Genomic DNA, 17,266 nt, shown 5'->3' on the forward strand with positions numbered 1-17,266 from the left:
ACTACTCTGTAGGCTCTCAACTAATTGAATAGCAATAGATAAATACATTTTATTATTATTATTATTATTTTTTTTTTTTGCTCACTAATTTTTATTCACAGCATTCTAATGCAGTGAATATGCCATCCACTATATAAAAGAATAAGCATATAGAGTGCAATTTAAGCTTTTGAACTGAGGAAGTTTTATGACACAACATCAATAATAATCAAGTGGTCAGACACTTGTATCCAGAGAAACTTATTCAAGGCCACAAGGGTGATGACTCAAGACTTGCTTCTGTGACAGCAAAAAATATAAAAAAAAATAAATGTATGCATTTAGCAGATAAATCCATTTCATAACACAATTCTTCTCTAGAAAATCACAGAGAACAAGTAGCCTGGTGTTGCAAGAAAGTTACGTACACAGAAAGTTATGTAAACAGAAAGTTATGTAAACAGAAAGTTATCACTCTTCTGAAAAGAAGACATTGTTCAGTACAAATGGTTCAGTAAAATGGGTCAATATTTTTCCAGTTGTTTATGCTTTATAATTAATGGAGTTAAATTTATGTTGTGGTTTTAACCATGTTATGCATTAAATGTTCAAGTTTAACTATCATGTGTTAGCCTATGTCATTTTTTTAGCCTATGAAGTTTTATGACACAACATCAAAAATAATCAAGTGGTCAGACACTTTTATCCAGAGCAACTTAGTCAAGGCCACAAGGGTGATGACTCAAGACTTGCTTCTGTGACAGTTGAATCAGAAACCCTTCTTTTAAATTCACCACACCATAAATCCATTTCATAACACAATTCTTCTCTAGAAAATCTATTCGCACTTATTGGAAAAGGCTATAAGACAGACTTTTTTCTTTCTTTTTTATTCCCACATGTTCCCTGATACTGCATTTGCACCTCAAGGTTTAAACTTGCAATAAAAAGCTCATGTTAAACCAAAGAGTGATGTTTATGCAATGTGCTGGGTTAATAAAAAACACCTTGACTGGAGAACAAGGCGCTATAAGCCTTAATTTTTATAATAATTATATTATTTTTCTCCAAACTAACTGAGTTATCATTTAATCATTAAAACAAATAGTATATGTTGCTAGATCTTTCTGCATATTTGAGTTGTACATCATCTTTGACAAAACTGACCTGCTCATGACACTAATTAAGCAATTTCCCCCCACAGAGATGCAATTATATAAAGCTTCCTGTTTTCACAAAATATGTACTAATCTTGCAAAAAAAGGGCAGTACATTTTTTTAAAGAAACCTTTGATATACAATTTAATATGTGTTCACTATACATTATATAATGACCTTGAGAAGGCAGTGCAAAATCATAAAAAAAAAATCTATTTCAGTTTGAGAGAAGTTAATGTGTAACCTGATAACTCTTCTGAATCATCGTAGCTTGGAGTTTTTGTGTTTGTCACCAATGCCATGATATACTTACCACAGTCAGGGCCATCCTTAGCTGAGACGGGGCCAAGTGCGAGGTAGATACTGTAGCAGGACGCCCTTGATCCATTCGTAGCAGGGCCCGGTGCGACATATGCAAAATATGGGTCCCCCCAAACACAAGCAGCAACTTGGTTAACTTAACTTAGGCCCTATTGTTGATTTTTCGCAAGTAAATAAAGTTACATGAAACATGACTATTCACAAGCTGTTTTATCTATGGTATAGGCTAATGCTTGTAAATTATTTATTTCAGCTTTATATCAAAGTCTCAGCTTTCTGTCAATTTTATGATAAAATACAAACAATAAACAGTGAGTAGTGAGATCATTTGCCTCTGTTCAAACTGCATATGAATCAATGATATTTTCCGCTTTAATATTTGCAGCACAAAGTAAGCATGAATATTTGAATGTATGTTGGAAAAAATCTGAACAATTCAAAACAAACAAATAAATCGATCAATCAGATTTTTTTAAAAAGTAAAAAAAGAATAACGGATGCCAAATACTTTTTTTTTTTTTGAAAAGTAGGGCAATAGATGGAATTTTAATTTAATTTTGACTTCATTTTTAAAATATTATGATGTTCATATTATTTATTTAGTTATTTTTAAACGTGGCACAAAAATGTTGCCGTTTAGGCTACAGAATGCAAACACAATTTGGGCACAGCTGCCAAAAAATAAAGAATAAAAAAAAAAAATAGTAAGGGCATATTTGAATTAATTGTTAATAAACTAATGTTTTCTGAGTCAATGTTGAAAAAAGTAATTTGATTAACCTGACTTGCCATCTCCTCAATGGACATGCCTTTAGAGAGAAATGCATCTTTACAGATAAAATAATGAATGAGTTTTTGTTTTTTGGTTGAATGGTTGAGTTTTAAAATAGTAATTTAAAGCATTCTATAGATATATTTATCATGTCGGTGAAGCACTCCTGCTCAAAACCAAGAGGACAGGAAGCACATCATGTTTTCATTCCTTATTTTACAAAAGCACAAAATTTGTTGATATAGTGAACCCACAGAAACAAACTCGTCAGTTCTAAACTTATTCAGAGGATGGAGAGTGGTTATAATACCTTTAAGTGAGCTGCACCCTTTATTCTCATAACAAAAAGTATATTTTTTCCTATAACCACAAGAACTACACCGTGTTTTAAGCCAGTGACAGTCAGAAAACAGAAGCCCCTAATGGTGTCCCCAGTGGTTCATCCATTGGTTCTTCCGTATGATCTGTCCTGAACACAGATTTGGAGACACATTCTGGCTACAGAATCGCCCAGCAATGTTTTGTCACTTCCCTTATATACCCAAATAAGAAAAACAAAGAAATCTACAAATCAGTTGTAAAAACATAAAAGGTATTTTGGTTATCATGGACCCAGGGTCTCACCTGGTTTGGAGATAGATAAGCATTCCCACACACCCTAAAATGGGACATACCCCTTCCTCAGCAGAGAATAATTCTACAAAAGTTTTCAATATTTCTCATAATACAAGTGACTACTGTAAAATTTATAACATTTTACCAATCACATGAAGACCTTTAAAATGATACGAAACATGGAGGATAAGAATAATATAGTCACAAGATTTAACACATGGAGCATATGGATATTCTTGCTTTTGGATGAGAAGAGCTAGAGAGGAAAAGCAGAGGCAGGATGGGAGAGGAAAGGGAGGAAGGGGGTTGTAAATGAGCAAGGAGAGGGTTGTTGTAGCTCTTTGAAGGTCCCTTCTCAAGATCAGTTTTATTGCATGGCATCTGCAGAGTGCTATTCTTTCCCTCATTTCATTTAATAGGTTCCCACCAGCTCAGTAGGCCCCCAAACTGCCTGAGCCCATATGCATGTGATCATGTCCTGATTTTGCTGATTTAGATGTGTTCCTAGGTCATCATATTTTACAAAGATGTTGATCCAGGAACATGTCGTACTTGATAAAATCAGGTACTGAATGCTCCTGCAAGGTGAATGTGATTTTACCAAGTACAACATGTTCTTGGATCAACATTCCAATCGACCATCAGAACTGACATATAACTATTCAGAAAATATCTGTTTTAGGCTTACAATCAGTGTAAGGTGTTTCTACACTCTTGTTAATCAGCTATGATTTCCCACTGATTTTAGGAATAAATTATGAAGTCTATATTTTTGGACATTAATGTTGATCCAGGATCATTAAAACATGTCTTACTTGGTAAAATCATGGCGACCGCACCGGCATACCCTGCATACCCAGACGCTACCTCACTGTCTGTTTACTTTCATTTTGTTGCATTCAATCCAACAATACTTTAAAAACCAGTGGTTAATTATTTAGAAAAAACATATTTTAACATACATAAAACATATTATTTACTGAGTGTCCTTATACAGAGGTGAACACCTGCAATAATGATGTAAAGTACAGTATATGAAGATTTTCCTGGTGGTTTGAACTTCTAGGATTAAGTTAATGGCTTTAGTTATGATTACCACATCCATGTAACAATGTCCACATGAGATCCAGACAACTTGCAATTTAAAATGAACCACATCAACGAACCATTTTAGACTTTAGAAACAGATTTTGAAATACATTTGAAAAAGATGTGTTAATGAGCAAGGAGTTTTAAATTTTAATTGTTGTATGCTCCTTGAAGATTCCTTAGTTTTATTGCATGGCATCTGCAGTGTGTGAGTTCCTGGGTTTTGGCTTTATCCATTTCATAAAGAAATAATTTCACTCCTTTCATCCTGCAAAGCTAGGACATAAAGAAGTTAAACATACACTCAACTCACTTAACATATTTCTAAATTTACGTAATAAAGAAAAGAAAGACAAATATGACCACTTTGCCATTATAACTGAGTAATGGGGAAGACAGAGAGAGAAAAAAGACACAGGATCCAGTCGGACTCGTGCAGAGAATGCGCATAAGCTGTTGGACAAGGGCCGGGCCAATGCAGGACTCTATTCTTTCCCTCGTTTCAGTTAAAAGTTCCCCCCACCTCGACAGGCCCCCAAACTGCCAGGGCCCACATGCACCTGCTCATGTCCTGATTTTGCTGAGTGAGATGTTTTCCTAGGTCAACATATTTTGTTGACCCTGGAAAACTATAAACTGGTTCTTCAAGTTTGATTGGTTAATCCCAATGTCTGCTGGTCAACAAAGATGTTGATCCAGGAACATGTCTTACTTGGTGAAATCAGTCAGACTGCTCTATTTAAAGCTTCACATTTATCAAACTATAACACATTGGTTGATTCACCATGACTATTTTTCCATGAAGGTAATCGTTCTATTGGTCAACAAGTTTAAGGTTAAAAGCTTCTTGTTTCTTTAATCTTGTTGATTTCTAAAACTATGAACTCGAAAACTTATATTTATTTATTAATTCATTTAGTTAGTTACTTACTTAGTTAATCTGTTGACTTTTTTTAATTTAAGTCGGTTTACTTTTATTTTGTTGCATTTAATCCAACAGTACTTTAAAGGGGGGGGGGGGGGTGAAATGCTCGTTTTCATTCAATATCCTGTTAATCTTGAGTACCTATAGAGTAGTACTGCATCCTTCATAACTCCAAAAAGTCTTTAGTTTTATTATATTCATAAGAGAAAGATAGTCTGTACCGATTTTTCTCGGAAAAACACGAGTACCTGGAGGCGTGACGTGTGGGCGGAGCTAAAGAATCACGAGCGCCAGTAGGCTTTTGCGTTGAGAGCATGTGGAAGCTGTGACATTACCGTGAGGGAAAAACCATCATCCAAAACAAACCATGGCTTACAGTCAGATTCAGCCATTTATTTATGATCCAGAATCAGATCCAGAGGCTGAAACTGAACGAGAGCAGCATCAGCAATGACTCGCTCCGAGCGGGGCTCGAACCCGGGTCTCCGGCAGGGGAGGGGACGCACTAACAAGGAGGCAGAGATATTTTAAGCAGTTTTACTCACCGCATGCGGTTCCAACACACGATCGTGGCCCTTTTTCGTTGGGATTGCATCATCCTTAAGAAATAAACGATACGCAAATCCGTTGTCAAACTGGGCCTTGTGAACAAGCATCTTCGAAATGCAGGGAACAAACAAAAACACTTGCACAACTCCGTTGATGCTCTGTAAAAATAAACTTCATCCACTGGTCCCTTAATGCTGTTTTTTTTGGTAATCTGTGCAGGGTTGTCTTGCCCTGGAAACCAAAAACACACTTCTTTTGTGACTTTTCGCGACGCTCTCGCTCTGATCAGTGAAATGTCTGTGCTGCTCAGCCTCGCTATACGGGAGCGCGCACTCTTCCGGCAGAAGTGCCTTAGGACCCATATAAGGAAATTCCGCTCCATCTAACGTCACACAGAGCCATACTCGAAAAAAACTTTCCGAAACTTGTGACAAACCGGAAGGAGTATTTTGGGAACAAAAATACTCCTTCAAACGTACAACTTAATTTTTGAAACTTTGTCCATGTTTAGCATGGGAATCCAACTCTTTAACAGTGTAAAAAACTCAGTATGCATGAAATAGCATTTCACCCCCCCCCCCCCTCCTTTAAAAACGAAAGGTTAATCATTTGAAACAACATATTTTAACATAAAACATATATTATTTACTTAGTGTTATTATACAGAGCTGAACATCTGCAATCATGATGTACAGTATATGAGGATTTCCCTGGTGGTTTGAACTTCTAGGAAGTTAATGGCTTTGGTTATGATTACCACATCCATGTAACAATGTTCACATGAGATCCAGACAACTTGCAATTTAAAATGGACCACATCAACAAACCATTTTAGACTTTAGAAACAGATTTTGAAAGACATTTGATTCAGTAAAATTTAAATAAATTGCATTTGTGTGGGTTGAAAACAGCTATCAAAGGTGAAATAAACAATTGCCTTCATTAAATGGATTTTTGTCATCAGATAAGCAAACTGTATTTTAAGTTTTCTACTGAATGAAACTGTCACGGATCGCCTTAAAAGACTCAAAGTCAAAGATGAACAACGTCAAAGGGAAACCAGGCTACCAACATTAATGTCATATGATGATAATATAATATGCAAATAAAAAACTTTGCTAGGCAAATAATATATTATAGCAAACAACAAATCTCAATTCATAGGATTGACATGGAATTTACTCGATAACCGGTTTCTCAGGTAATTTCTGTTTCCCATGCGTATGTACTTCCCCTTTCATCTTATTGGTTTGTGTCATCTTCTTTGACGTCTTCTTCTGTCTTCTCTTCTTATATAAGCTGACAGTTGAACACCGTTGTCAGATCATCACACTGTCTGTTCTATATTCCTTTTGCATTTGCACACAAACAGACATGGCTCGTCTAGATGTCACGGAAACTTTTCACAGCATCATGTTTCCTGGGCACATGCATACTAAAGACTCATTGAATTATGCGATCAACTTCCAATTTCAGGACACAGATACTGTAATTGTCACCTACCCAAAATCAGGTAATAATTAAATGGATTTTCTGTGGTCATCTTAAGTGATCCTTTTATTTTTGTTTGGTGATGTATTTAAATTAAAATGGTAAGCTACTTTTTTTTCCAAGCATGAAATTAAAACACCTTCATATTCATTTCACTTTACCTCAATGCTTTATTCTTAGGAACCACGTGGATGCAGGAAATCATCACTCTAGTTTTAGGTAAAGGGGACCCAACAATTGCCCAAACTCAGCCCAACTGGGCCCGTGCACCATGGCTTGAGCAGTACTACTGTGTTGATGTTCTAAAAGCCTCTACCGGGCCTCGTATTATTACAACACATCTGCCTTACCACCTGCTGGCAGAGGCTCTACAAGACTCCAAAGCAAAGGTGAGTAGATGGGCAAATCACAAACTGACTTTATCACTTCTTTGTTGAATTTTCTTGCAAGTGACAAATGTTTGCTCTTCCTCAGGTTATATATGTAGCCAGAAATCTCAAAGATGTGTTAGTTTCATACTATCACTTCCACAAGATGGCCAATTTTCTTCCTGACCCAGGCACTTTCTCTGATTTTCTGAATGATTTCCTGAAGGGTGCAGGTTAGTTGATAGACAAGTATTATCAGTTTGTGTTTTAGCCACTTTCTTTTCCCTTACAACTTTTTAAATAATTGATTGTGATTATTCCCCCCAAATCAGTGCATTATGGCTCTTGGTTTGACCATGTCAAAGGCTGGACAAGTCACACAAAAGATATCCACAACTTTCTTTACATCACGTATGAGGAAATGTGTCAGGTATAGGAATTTATTCATTTGGTGACCACATACAGATGAACTGAAACAAGCAGTTTCAATTTTTCAATATTATCAGGATCTTCACGTGTCTGTTCAGAAAGTGAGTCGTTTCCTGCAGTGTAATTTAACTGAGGATGAGCTGATGCTTGCTCAGAAGCACTGTAGCTTCAATAGCATGAAGGAAAATACCATGGTGAACTACACTCTCATCCCTCAGGAGATCATGGACCACAGCAAGGGCAAGTTCATGAGGAAAGGTATGTAAATGCCTTTTAGATGTTTGCTTCAATCATTAGTACAATCATTTCTGATGTTATATATATACCGTAATTCCTCAAATATTAAAGAGGGCCTTTATTTACCTGAACTGCAGAAGGTAACATGCTTTTATTAGAGGCAGGCCTTTATTTCTAATTCCATCTGTTTGATAAGTAATTGTTTTAAATAACCCGTTTTAAATGAAAAGCGATAGCGTTCCAGTGGACAGAGATCATAACATTAGCACAGAATCAGTTCAGAATCAATCTCCAAAAGAATCAGTTCGGTTCAGATGCTCTGTGTGTCAGTCTGCTTCACGCTGAATCACACATGCGCAGTATCATCAGCTCCTCGGTTCTTGAATTGGACGTGTCTGATAGAAACGGTTCTCGGTTCTCGAGACTCGAGAACGAGAAATGCTCCGGCAGTGGGCGTGTGCGTTCATTATCTGGATCTGCTGCACAAATTGTCCCCCAGCCTTTATGTAAGACCGGACTTTTTTTGTCCGTGTTGACCACGCCCCCGACTATAAGAGTCCCGGAGTTTATTTGACTACCGGTTTTTATTTGAGGAAAAACGGTATATATAGTATCATGGTGAAATACTGAAAAGTGGAATAGAAACAGATATTTTAGCTCAAAAAGGCAAAACAATATTCTAAAGACAACCAGCATGATATAATTAAAAAAGTGTCTTTTAAGTACAAATTTTTTCAAGGTATTTACAAGGTTATCTTCTAAAAACTACAATCCCATCTTTAAGGTAAAGTCGGAGACTGGAAGAACACATTCACTGAGGAGCAGAGTCGTCTTGTTGATGATGTGTACTCTTCACAGATGACAGATTCCTCACTGCTGTTTAAATGGGAATGCCCTGAGAAAAGTGTAAGGCCCTTGATGGCCAATAATACTTCTGAATCCCACACACCCAGAGAGATAGTTCAACTCACATAACCCCTCATCCCTGATAACATTCTTCAATTTACATTTGAGTATGTTTCTAATATTTTACACTGAAATGCTCAGTAAGTGGGTAAGCTAAGGTATTTCATTCTTTTCTGGGTGCTTTTTTTTCTACATGGTCAAAAACTACATATATATATATATATATATATATATATATATATATATATACACATATATACACATATATATATATATATAAACCTTAAGGCCGAGACCTTAAAAGAGAAATGTAGCATTGTTTACATTATATATTCCCATATTTTCCCATAAATCATTACATATTTTTGTGTTTTATTCAATGTGACCTAATTACTACAAGTATTGTAAAGTAGCAATGTTTGAAGATGAACAAAAACGATATGTATATCAGAATTTTAATGTTAATTGCGTGACATTCAGGGTGTGTATTTTACAAGGCAATGTAATGAATGTAAGTGTAATTTTATCAATCTGTTTGCTTAGTAATATTTAATTATTGTCTTGAAGTATGATGATTTATATAAACCTACTTTACAACCTTTGTTTTTTTGTGCTAATTGTGTCAATTTTGAACCTGTTATCCAGTGGAACGACACTCCAGCTGTGATAATGGACAATGGGTGATAAAACTGTGGCAAGCAAAATGCCAAGGATGTTTAAAGTAGCTGATCTTATTAGATGTTCGTGTGAGTGTGAGGCTAATCTAAAAAGCCAGATATTTCAAAAGTTATTTGCTTTAATGAAGAGAGTAAAGGGTTTAGAGGTGGGGTACTGCACCTGTGCTGCACTTCAAGTGATTGATGGCACTTGAAATGCATTTGGAAGAAAATGCTCATGTTAAATACATCATGTTATGCTCTGTACAAAGAACTGGCACCCTGTGGTGCAGAGTTTGTTAAAATTCCCATGAAATCAAAATAGAAGTATTTTAAGAGGATTTAATATGAATGTTTTAGCCTTAAGGTCCTTGTTTCTGATTTCAGCTTCTGTTCAGATTTGTCCAATCAAATGCTCTCTAGAATCTGAAACATCATGCCCCTTACATTATAAAAAGATGTTAAATCTGCATTTAGCCTATTTGAAACTGATCACAGATTTATTAAGTTCCTTTTTTGAATATAGTAAAACATAACTGGTCCATTTAAATTGTATACATAATGTATTTTAAGGTTGTTTTACAGATATAAAATATGAGGACAAGACAGTCTAAAGAACTTACAGGGCTGTAGTTGCAATCTGACACACTGAGCATATCACATGTGGCATTTGCATTTCGAGCCTGTCTTTTGCAATCTTTGGACATTAGCATTGTACTGTAATTACTGAAGAAGGACCTCAAGACAGTCTTGGCAGAGGCAAAAACATACAGGCCTGTAGAAACATGGTTCAGTTGTTTTTAATCATATGGACAGTGGAAACTTTTTCAATGGAAGAATGGAGAAAAGGAATGACTAACTCATGGCTGACTGGAGTTTCACACAAATCCCATAAGGGACTGTTAAAAACAAGTGGACCTATTTGTTACACTAAGCTATTAAAAAAAAAAAAAAAAAAAAAAACTACAACAGAAATCATTATATAAGGTGTGATCTACAGGATATTGTACTGTAACTGCACTAGCATGTATTGATGTTATGAATAGTACTTTTTTATAAAGGAAAGTCCCCAACATTTTTGGCTTGTTTCGCCTGTGTCACCTGCTTCAACAGGTTTAAAAATTCACGCATATTAAAATAACCTGGTTTGTCAAGTTCTCTTGCATTTCTTGTTCTCTAACAGCTTTGACTGAGTGCAATATTTGGGTCTTTACTCTTTTACACAAGAAGTAAGAGAATTAATCAAATGTCTCAAAAGCAGATTTCAAGCTGCCCTAAAGATGATTATTTATATATATTTATATATATATATATGAAGAACGCTTATTTTTTTCACGTGTTTTTAAGCCTTACCGCTTGTCTATTTAAACATTAAAGCATCCAAACACAAAACGCGGAAAAGCTGAACAGAGTAGCTGGTTACTCACACGCTGTGTTCGGTGCGCACAAGAGAGAGAGAGAGAGATGCGTATCACGGACAGTGACACTGAACCGAGCTCTCTTCTGCAAAGTTCTCCTCGAAGTCCCTTCTGCACCTGAACGAACAAATACTAAGTTTGAATAAACAAAAAGATGTGAAAGAGCCCAATTCAGTACTCGTGGTGTTCTGGTGTTCAGGGCTCACGCAGAAAAAAAGAGTCTCAAAATACTTGAACATCGAATTTGCTTATTTTTGCTCTTGTGGCAACAAATACATACAAAATATGTCAAAATATCCACCTTGGAAATTATGCTCGTAAAAACTGTCAGTTATTATAGAGTGAAAGTAAACAGTTGAGGAAAAAAATGGGATGTGTATTATATTAGATGCTTTCATCGTCTCTTAAAGTGACCGTGCCTAATTTAGCTACTGGCTGCTGTAATGTTAATCCAAGAAAATGAAAATGAAAATCACTCACTGCTCTTGACTGAATTACTTTGTAGTTTTAACAGTCAAACCAAAAATTATTCAGACACCAGATATAATTTTTGATATATATATATATATATATATATATATATATATTAGTGGTGGGCATAGATAAATTTTTTTAATCTAGATTAATCTCACTGTGATCTTGAAATTAGATTAATCTAGATTAAAATGACTCATTCGAATTCTGCCGAAGGCATTCAGAATATGTGTGTTACCCAAATAAAATTGACAAACAGTAAGTCTTTGAGAAGGGGTTTATCAAGCTAGGTGGTGTATTAGAAAAGGGGCTCATCTCCTGTTTCCAAAATGCATCACAAAGTGCTTGAAAAAGCTGTAAACTAATTCCACATTGCACAAGGTGCAAACAACATTACTCCTGTTTCACACCAATGTTTAAGTTTTTTACAAGTTTGTAGGTGTCAAGGTACACAAACCAAATAAATAAATGTAAAATAGCACTGGAAAGTCTTCAATGTAAAAATGAAATATACAATCAAACCTACATTTATTCAGACACCTTCAACATTTCTCACATTATTACAGTTTTGCTATATATATATATATATATATATATCAAAAATTATATCTGGTGTCTGAATAATTTTTGGTTTGACTGTTAAAACTAAGAAATTCAGTCAAGAGCAGTGAGTGATTTTATTGCATTTTCTTGGATTAACATTACAGCAGCCAGTAGCTAAATTAGGCACGGTCACTTTAAGAGACGATGAATGCATCCAATATAATACAGATAAAAAAAAAATTCCTCAACTGTTTACTTTCACTTAAGAAATAACTGACAGTTTTTTCGAGCATAATTTCCAAGGTGGATATTTTGACATATTTTGTATGTATTTGTCGGCATAAGAGCAAAAATAAGCATATTCAATGTTCAAGTGTTTTGAGATGCCTTTCTCTTCGCAGATACGCGAATAGAAATATCATATGTTTCTCATATCATATGAAATCATAATATGTCCGTGATATGCGGCTTTCTAGCTCTCTCTCTCCGCACCGATATATATATATATATATATCCCAAAACTGTAATAATGTGAGAAATGTTGAAGGTGTCTGAATAAATGTAGGTTTGTTTGTATATTTCATTTTTACATTGAAGACTATCCAGTGCTATTTTACATTGAATTATTTGGTTTCTGTACCTTGACACCTACAAACTTGAAAAAAACTTAAACATTGTGTAAATAGCACAAATACGCAAAAATAAACGAACATACAAATTAAACAATTTCAAACAGGGCCCATTGGTACAACCAAGCGTAAGGTTGTTTGCACCTTGTGCAATGTGGAATTAGTTTACTGCTTTTTCAAGTACTTTGTGATGCATTTTGGAAACAGGAGATGAGCCCCTTTTCTAATGCACCACCTAGCTTGATAAACCCCTTCTCAAAGACTTACTGTTTGTCAATTTTATTTGGGTAACACACATATTCTGAATGCCTTCGGCAGAATTTGAATGAGCCATTTTAATCTAGATTAATAATTATAATTAAAGTCAACAATGGAAAAATTTAAATTCAAACTGATTGACAGACCCACTCGAATCACTAGAAAGAGTGAAACTCTTATAGACCTGATATTTACTAACAGGCCAGAGAGAGTAACAAAAACATATAATCTCATTACTGGCCTTTCAGACCATAACATGACAAGTGTCTGTGCATTTATTTGCAATCAAGTCAATGATATCGCTGTAGATGAAGTGACCCCAACTAAGCAAGCCAGAGGCAACAGCGGCAAGGAACCAAAACTCCATCGGTGACAGAATGGAGAAAAAAACCTTGGGAGAAACCAGGCTCAGTTGGGGGGCCAGTTCTCCTCTGACCAGACGAAACCAGTAGTTCAATTCCAGGCTGCAGCAAAAATGCTGCAGACCTACCAAAATGCTGTCCGGGCATAAACTTTCAGATGTATGCGGATGACAATGTGGTCCATGTTTCCGCTAAAACATCCAGTCTGGCAGGAGAACACCTGACAAAAGCATTAGATAATATCCCTAAATGGCTCGAGTTATCCCATTTATCTCTAAATGTTAAGAAAACAGTCTCCATGTGTTTCTCCATACGAAATAGGCCTATAAGCGACATATTTGAGGTTCAGATAAAAAATGAAGTAATAGAAGTAGTAAAGGAAGTCAAGTACCTTGGGATTATTCTGGATAAAAATGTAAAATTTGAGTACATCATCAAAAAGGTCAAACCTAATATAAACTGTTTTTCGCTTTATAAGGAGGGATTTGTCTCATCAAACTGCAAAACTATACATGCACGCGATGATATTCTCACATCTATCATATTGCGTTACATCATGGGCACAAGCACCCCCATCCAAACTAAAATCTATTTTCTCAATTTACAAACTATGGACTGGAAACCTATGAGATGGCACCATTGTGATGTCTTAAGAAAGAATCAGCTTTTAGGCTTTGACAGTTTTATTGATTTTAATTATATTAAATTGGTCTATAAATGCTTAAATAATCATGTTTCACCACTGTTTTCTAAATTAGTCTGTAGGCGTCAAAGCTCTCACAGGGCGAGCACACGAGTCGCTGTCAGAGGTGACTGCCTAGTCCCAAAGTGCAAGACCTCTTTTGGTCATTCTGCTTTTCTGTAATGGGGCCAAAACTCTCCAATTTAAAACTAGAGACTTATGGCAATGCTTTTAACAGAGGTCTGAAACAATGGCTAAAAACTAAACAACAGTGCTCGCATGTATAACCTACAACTAAGATACTCTCTGATTCTGATGCTTTGCTGTATTTTTTATTTATTTTATTTTTTTATGTATTTATTTTTGGTATTGTTGTTATCACTTTTGTTATTAGTCTTGTTATTGTATTTTCTTCCTAAAAGCCTCTCGTGGACAGGTGTTGAAAATTAGCATTCATGCTATAACACTAAAACCAATGCATATGGTTTGTCCAATGTAATTGTATGTCCATGTCAAATAAAGAGATAAATTAAATTAAATTAAATTCAAGATCACAGTGAGATTAATCCAGTTAAAAAAAAAATAATCTATGCCCACCACTAGTTAAAATATATTTGTCCGGGACCCCCCCAGACCCCCCTCATTTCGAACCCTGATTAAAGCATCCAAACACAAGACGCAGAAAGGCTGAACAGAGTAGCTGGTTACTTGCGCGCTGTGTTCGGTGCGCACGATAGAGATCGAGAGCCGCGTATCACGGACAGCGACACTGAACCGAGCTCTCTTCTGCGAAGTTCTCCTCAAAGTCCCTCCTGTACCTAAACGAACTCAAACAATATAAAAAGATGTGAAAAGAGCCCAATTCAGTACTCGTGGTGTTCTGGTGTTCAGGGCTCAAGCAGAAAAAGGCGTCTCAAAACACTTGAACATCGAATTTGCTTATTTTTGCTCTTGTGCCGACAAATACATACAAAATATCCACCTTGGAAATTATGCTCGAAAAAACTGTCAGTTATTTCTTAAGAGAAAGTAAAAAGTTGAGGAAAAAAATGGGATGTGTATCATATTGGATGCGTTCATCGTCTTTTAAAGTGACCGCGCTTTATTTAGCTACTGGCTGCTGTTATGTTAATCCAAGAAAATGAAAATGAAAATCACTCACTGCTCTTGACTACTTTATAGTTTTAACAGTCAAACCAAAAATTATTCAGACACCAGATATAATTTTTGATATATATATATATATATATATATATATATATATATATATATATATATATATATATATATATATTAGGGCTGTCAAAAATAGCGCGTTAACGGCGTTAATTAGTTGTTTGTCGTTAATTACGTCAAATTTTTTAACGCATTTCACGCATGCGCAGTGTGACAAATTATTCAGGTTAGGAAAGTCTCGTCGATCTCTGAATTCTCAAGATAGTAAAAAACAGCGGCGAGCGCCACGACGAAAACACCGAAGAAGCTTAAGGTTTTACCCCATTTACTCTCAAATACATTAATTCCAAGCTCGATAAACAGAGATGACTTTGGTAGTTGATACACTGGAGCTTCTTCTTCCTGTTATAGCAGTGATCCTCAAATCTGGAGTTTAGAGTTAGCGCAGACTCCAATTAAACACACCTGCCTGTGATTTACTAATGATCCTAAAGACACTGAGGAGCAAACTCATGCGTGTTTGATTAGGGTTAGAGCTAAACTTCGCAGGAAAGTGGATCTCGCGAGCCAGATTTGAGGATCACTGTAGCTGTGTCCAAATTCAGGGTCTGCATCCTCCTTAGGATCCTTCCTACCCGGTTGAAGGAGGATGGGTCCTCCGACAACCGCAAAAACCGGAAGTCGGTGTTTGTGAATTTGGACAGCCTACCCTTCTTTCAGTTCCCTCCCTTAACCGTTGCTCATATCCTGTCGCCTAGCAACCGTGACAGCGCCAAGCAAGAGGCTGGTGAAGAGCTCATTGTTCTCTCCCTGGAGCTTTATAAACACTTCTGTCTGCTCTTTCGTCCTTAGAAGCGTTAAAAACAGCTTCAATCACTAACAAATAAGCTGTGTGTAAGGGGATATTCACACAGGCAGTAAGGAAGAAGCTAGTATACGAAAGTAAACTTTTTTTTTTTTTTTTTTTTTTTTTTTACATATACACATGTACACATGTACACATGTACAAATGTAAAAAAAAAAAAAAATGCTTAACGCTAAAACAAAATGCCTAACTAGAAAACCACTGAAAATATATATTTTTGAAAAGCCAGTTTTTAAAAAACATCGAAAATAATACTCCTCCCCCACTCTGCTACCGCTCGCTTCGTCCTGGCGAAAAGAATTATGGAATAGGTAGGACGCGAAAGGATCCACCACACCCATCCATCCAATTCGGGGAAAAGGAGGACGCATTTGTGGGCCGCATTTGAAGGATCCTACGAATTTGGACAGCCTTCGTCGCGGCGCTGTGACGTAACATCCTTCAAATGAGTCCTCCGAAGGATGTAGACCCTGAATTTGGACACAGCTTGTGTTATAGCGTCCTGTGTTTCACACTGCGCATGCGCAGAACGCCTACATGCAATGCAGCGAAAATTACAGCTGTTTGGGAAAGCATATGCATTTTTACTTGGTTTTACTGGCACTTGAAGCCTTCAGAACGTGAAAATATCGATCCTAAAGTATTGTGGCAGAGCAAATGAACACCTCCCAAAAACAAGAGTGCCCAGAGTGCTGCTTATGTGATTGTGGCGCATGTTTTTGTTTCAGAGTTCATTCTTTCGAGTTTCTCTATCCATAATTTCATAGATATGTGGCTGTATTTAACCACTGGTTCACCTAAAACTCTTACACTATCTGTAGTTAAATGGCATGGTTTGATATAGTGCTCAGGTAAATTTGATCTAAGTAAATGTTAAACTTTTGAAATTCAGAAAAAAAGAACCACATGATGAAACAATACATGAAAATTATGTATCTGTGTCCTGTTATTTATCTTTTGGTATGCATTTCAGAAAAAAAAATGGTTAGGATTCAGGTGTAGTGGCAAATAGTGATTAATCATGATTAATCCACTGAAAATTCTGATTAATTTGATTAAAAATTGTAATCATTTGACAGCCCTAATATATATATATATATATATATATATATATATATATATATATATATATATATATATATATAGCAAAACTGTACTCTTAGTGCTGCGTTCGACACCACAGATCATGACATACTCATACATCGATTACAAAACTATACAGGTATTCAAGGGCAGGCTCTAAGATGGTTTAGATCCTACCTGTCCGATCGCTACCATTTTGTTTACTTAAATGGGGTGTCATCTCATTTATCATCAGTAAAATATGGAGTGCCACAAGGATCCGTCCTAGGTCCCCTTCTATT

At 36.0% G+C, this 17,266-nt stretch overlaps 1 protein-coding gene across 1 annotated transcript; it reads left to right on the top strand.

The window, feature by feature from the left end:
• Window positions 1-6,645: 6,645 nt before the first annotated feature.
• sult5a1 (sulfotransferase family 5A, member 1) lies at window positions 6,646-9,820 on the top strand. The gene is made up of 6 exons (XM_052560690.1): window positions 6,646-6,921; window positions 7,080-7,288; window positions 7,374-7,500; window positions 7,600-7,697; window positions 7,774-7,954; window positions 8,718-9,820. The coding sequence occupies exons 1-6, from the start codon at window positions 6,783-6,785 to the stop codon at window positions 8,906-8,908; spliced, it is 945 nt and encodes a 314-aa protein (XP_052416650.1). The 5' UTR covers window positions 6,646-6,782; the 3' UTR covers window positions 8,909-9,820.
• Window positions 9,821-17,266: the final 7,446 nt, after the last annotated feature.

Source organism: Carassius gibelio, chromosome B7, assembly GCF_023724105.1.
Source record: "Carassius gibelio isolate Cgi1373 ecotype wild population from Czech Republic chromosome B7, carGib1.2-hapl.c, whole genome shotgun sequence".
Classification (NCBI taxonomy): Eukaryota; Metazoa; Chordata; class Actinopteri; order Cypriniformes; family Cyprinidae; genus Carassius; species Carassius gibelio.

Coding starts and splice junctions, on each gene's coding strand:
- sult5a1 (XM_052560690.1), top strand. CDS start 6,783: ATGGCTCGTCTAGATGTCACGGAAACTTTTCACAGCATCATGTTTCCT. Junction 7,698..7,773: donor CGTATGAGGAAATGTGTCAG/GTATAGGAATTT, acceptor CAATATTATCAG/GATCTTCACGTGTCTGTTCA. Junction 7,955..8,717: donor GGGCAAGTTCATGAGGAAAG/GTATGTAAATGC, acceptor CCCATCTTTAAG/GTAAAGTCGGAGACTGGAAG.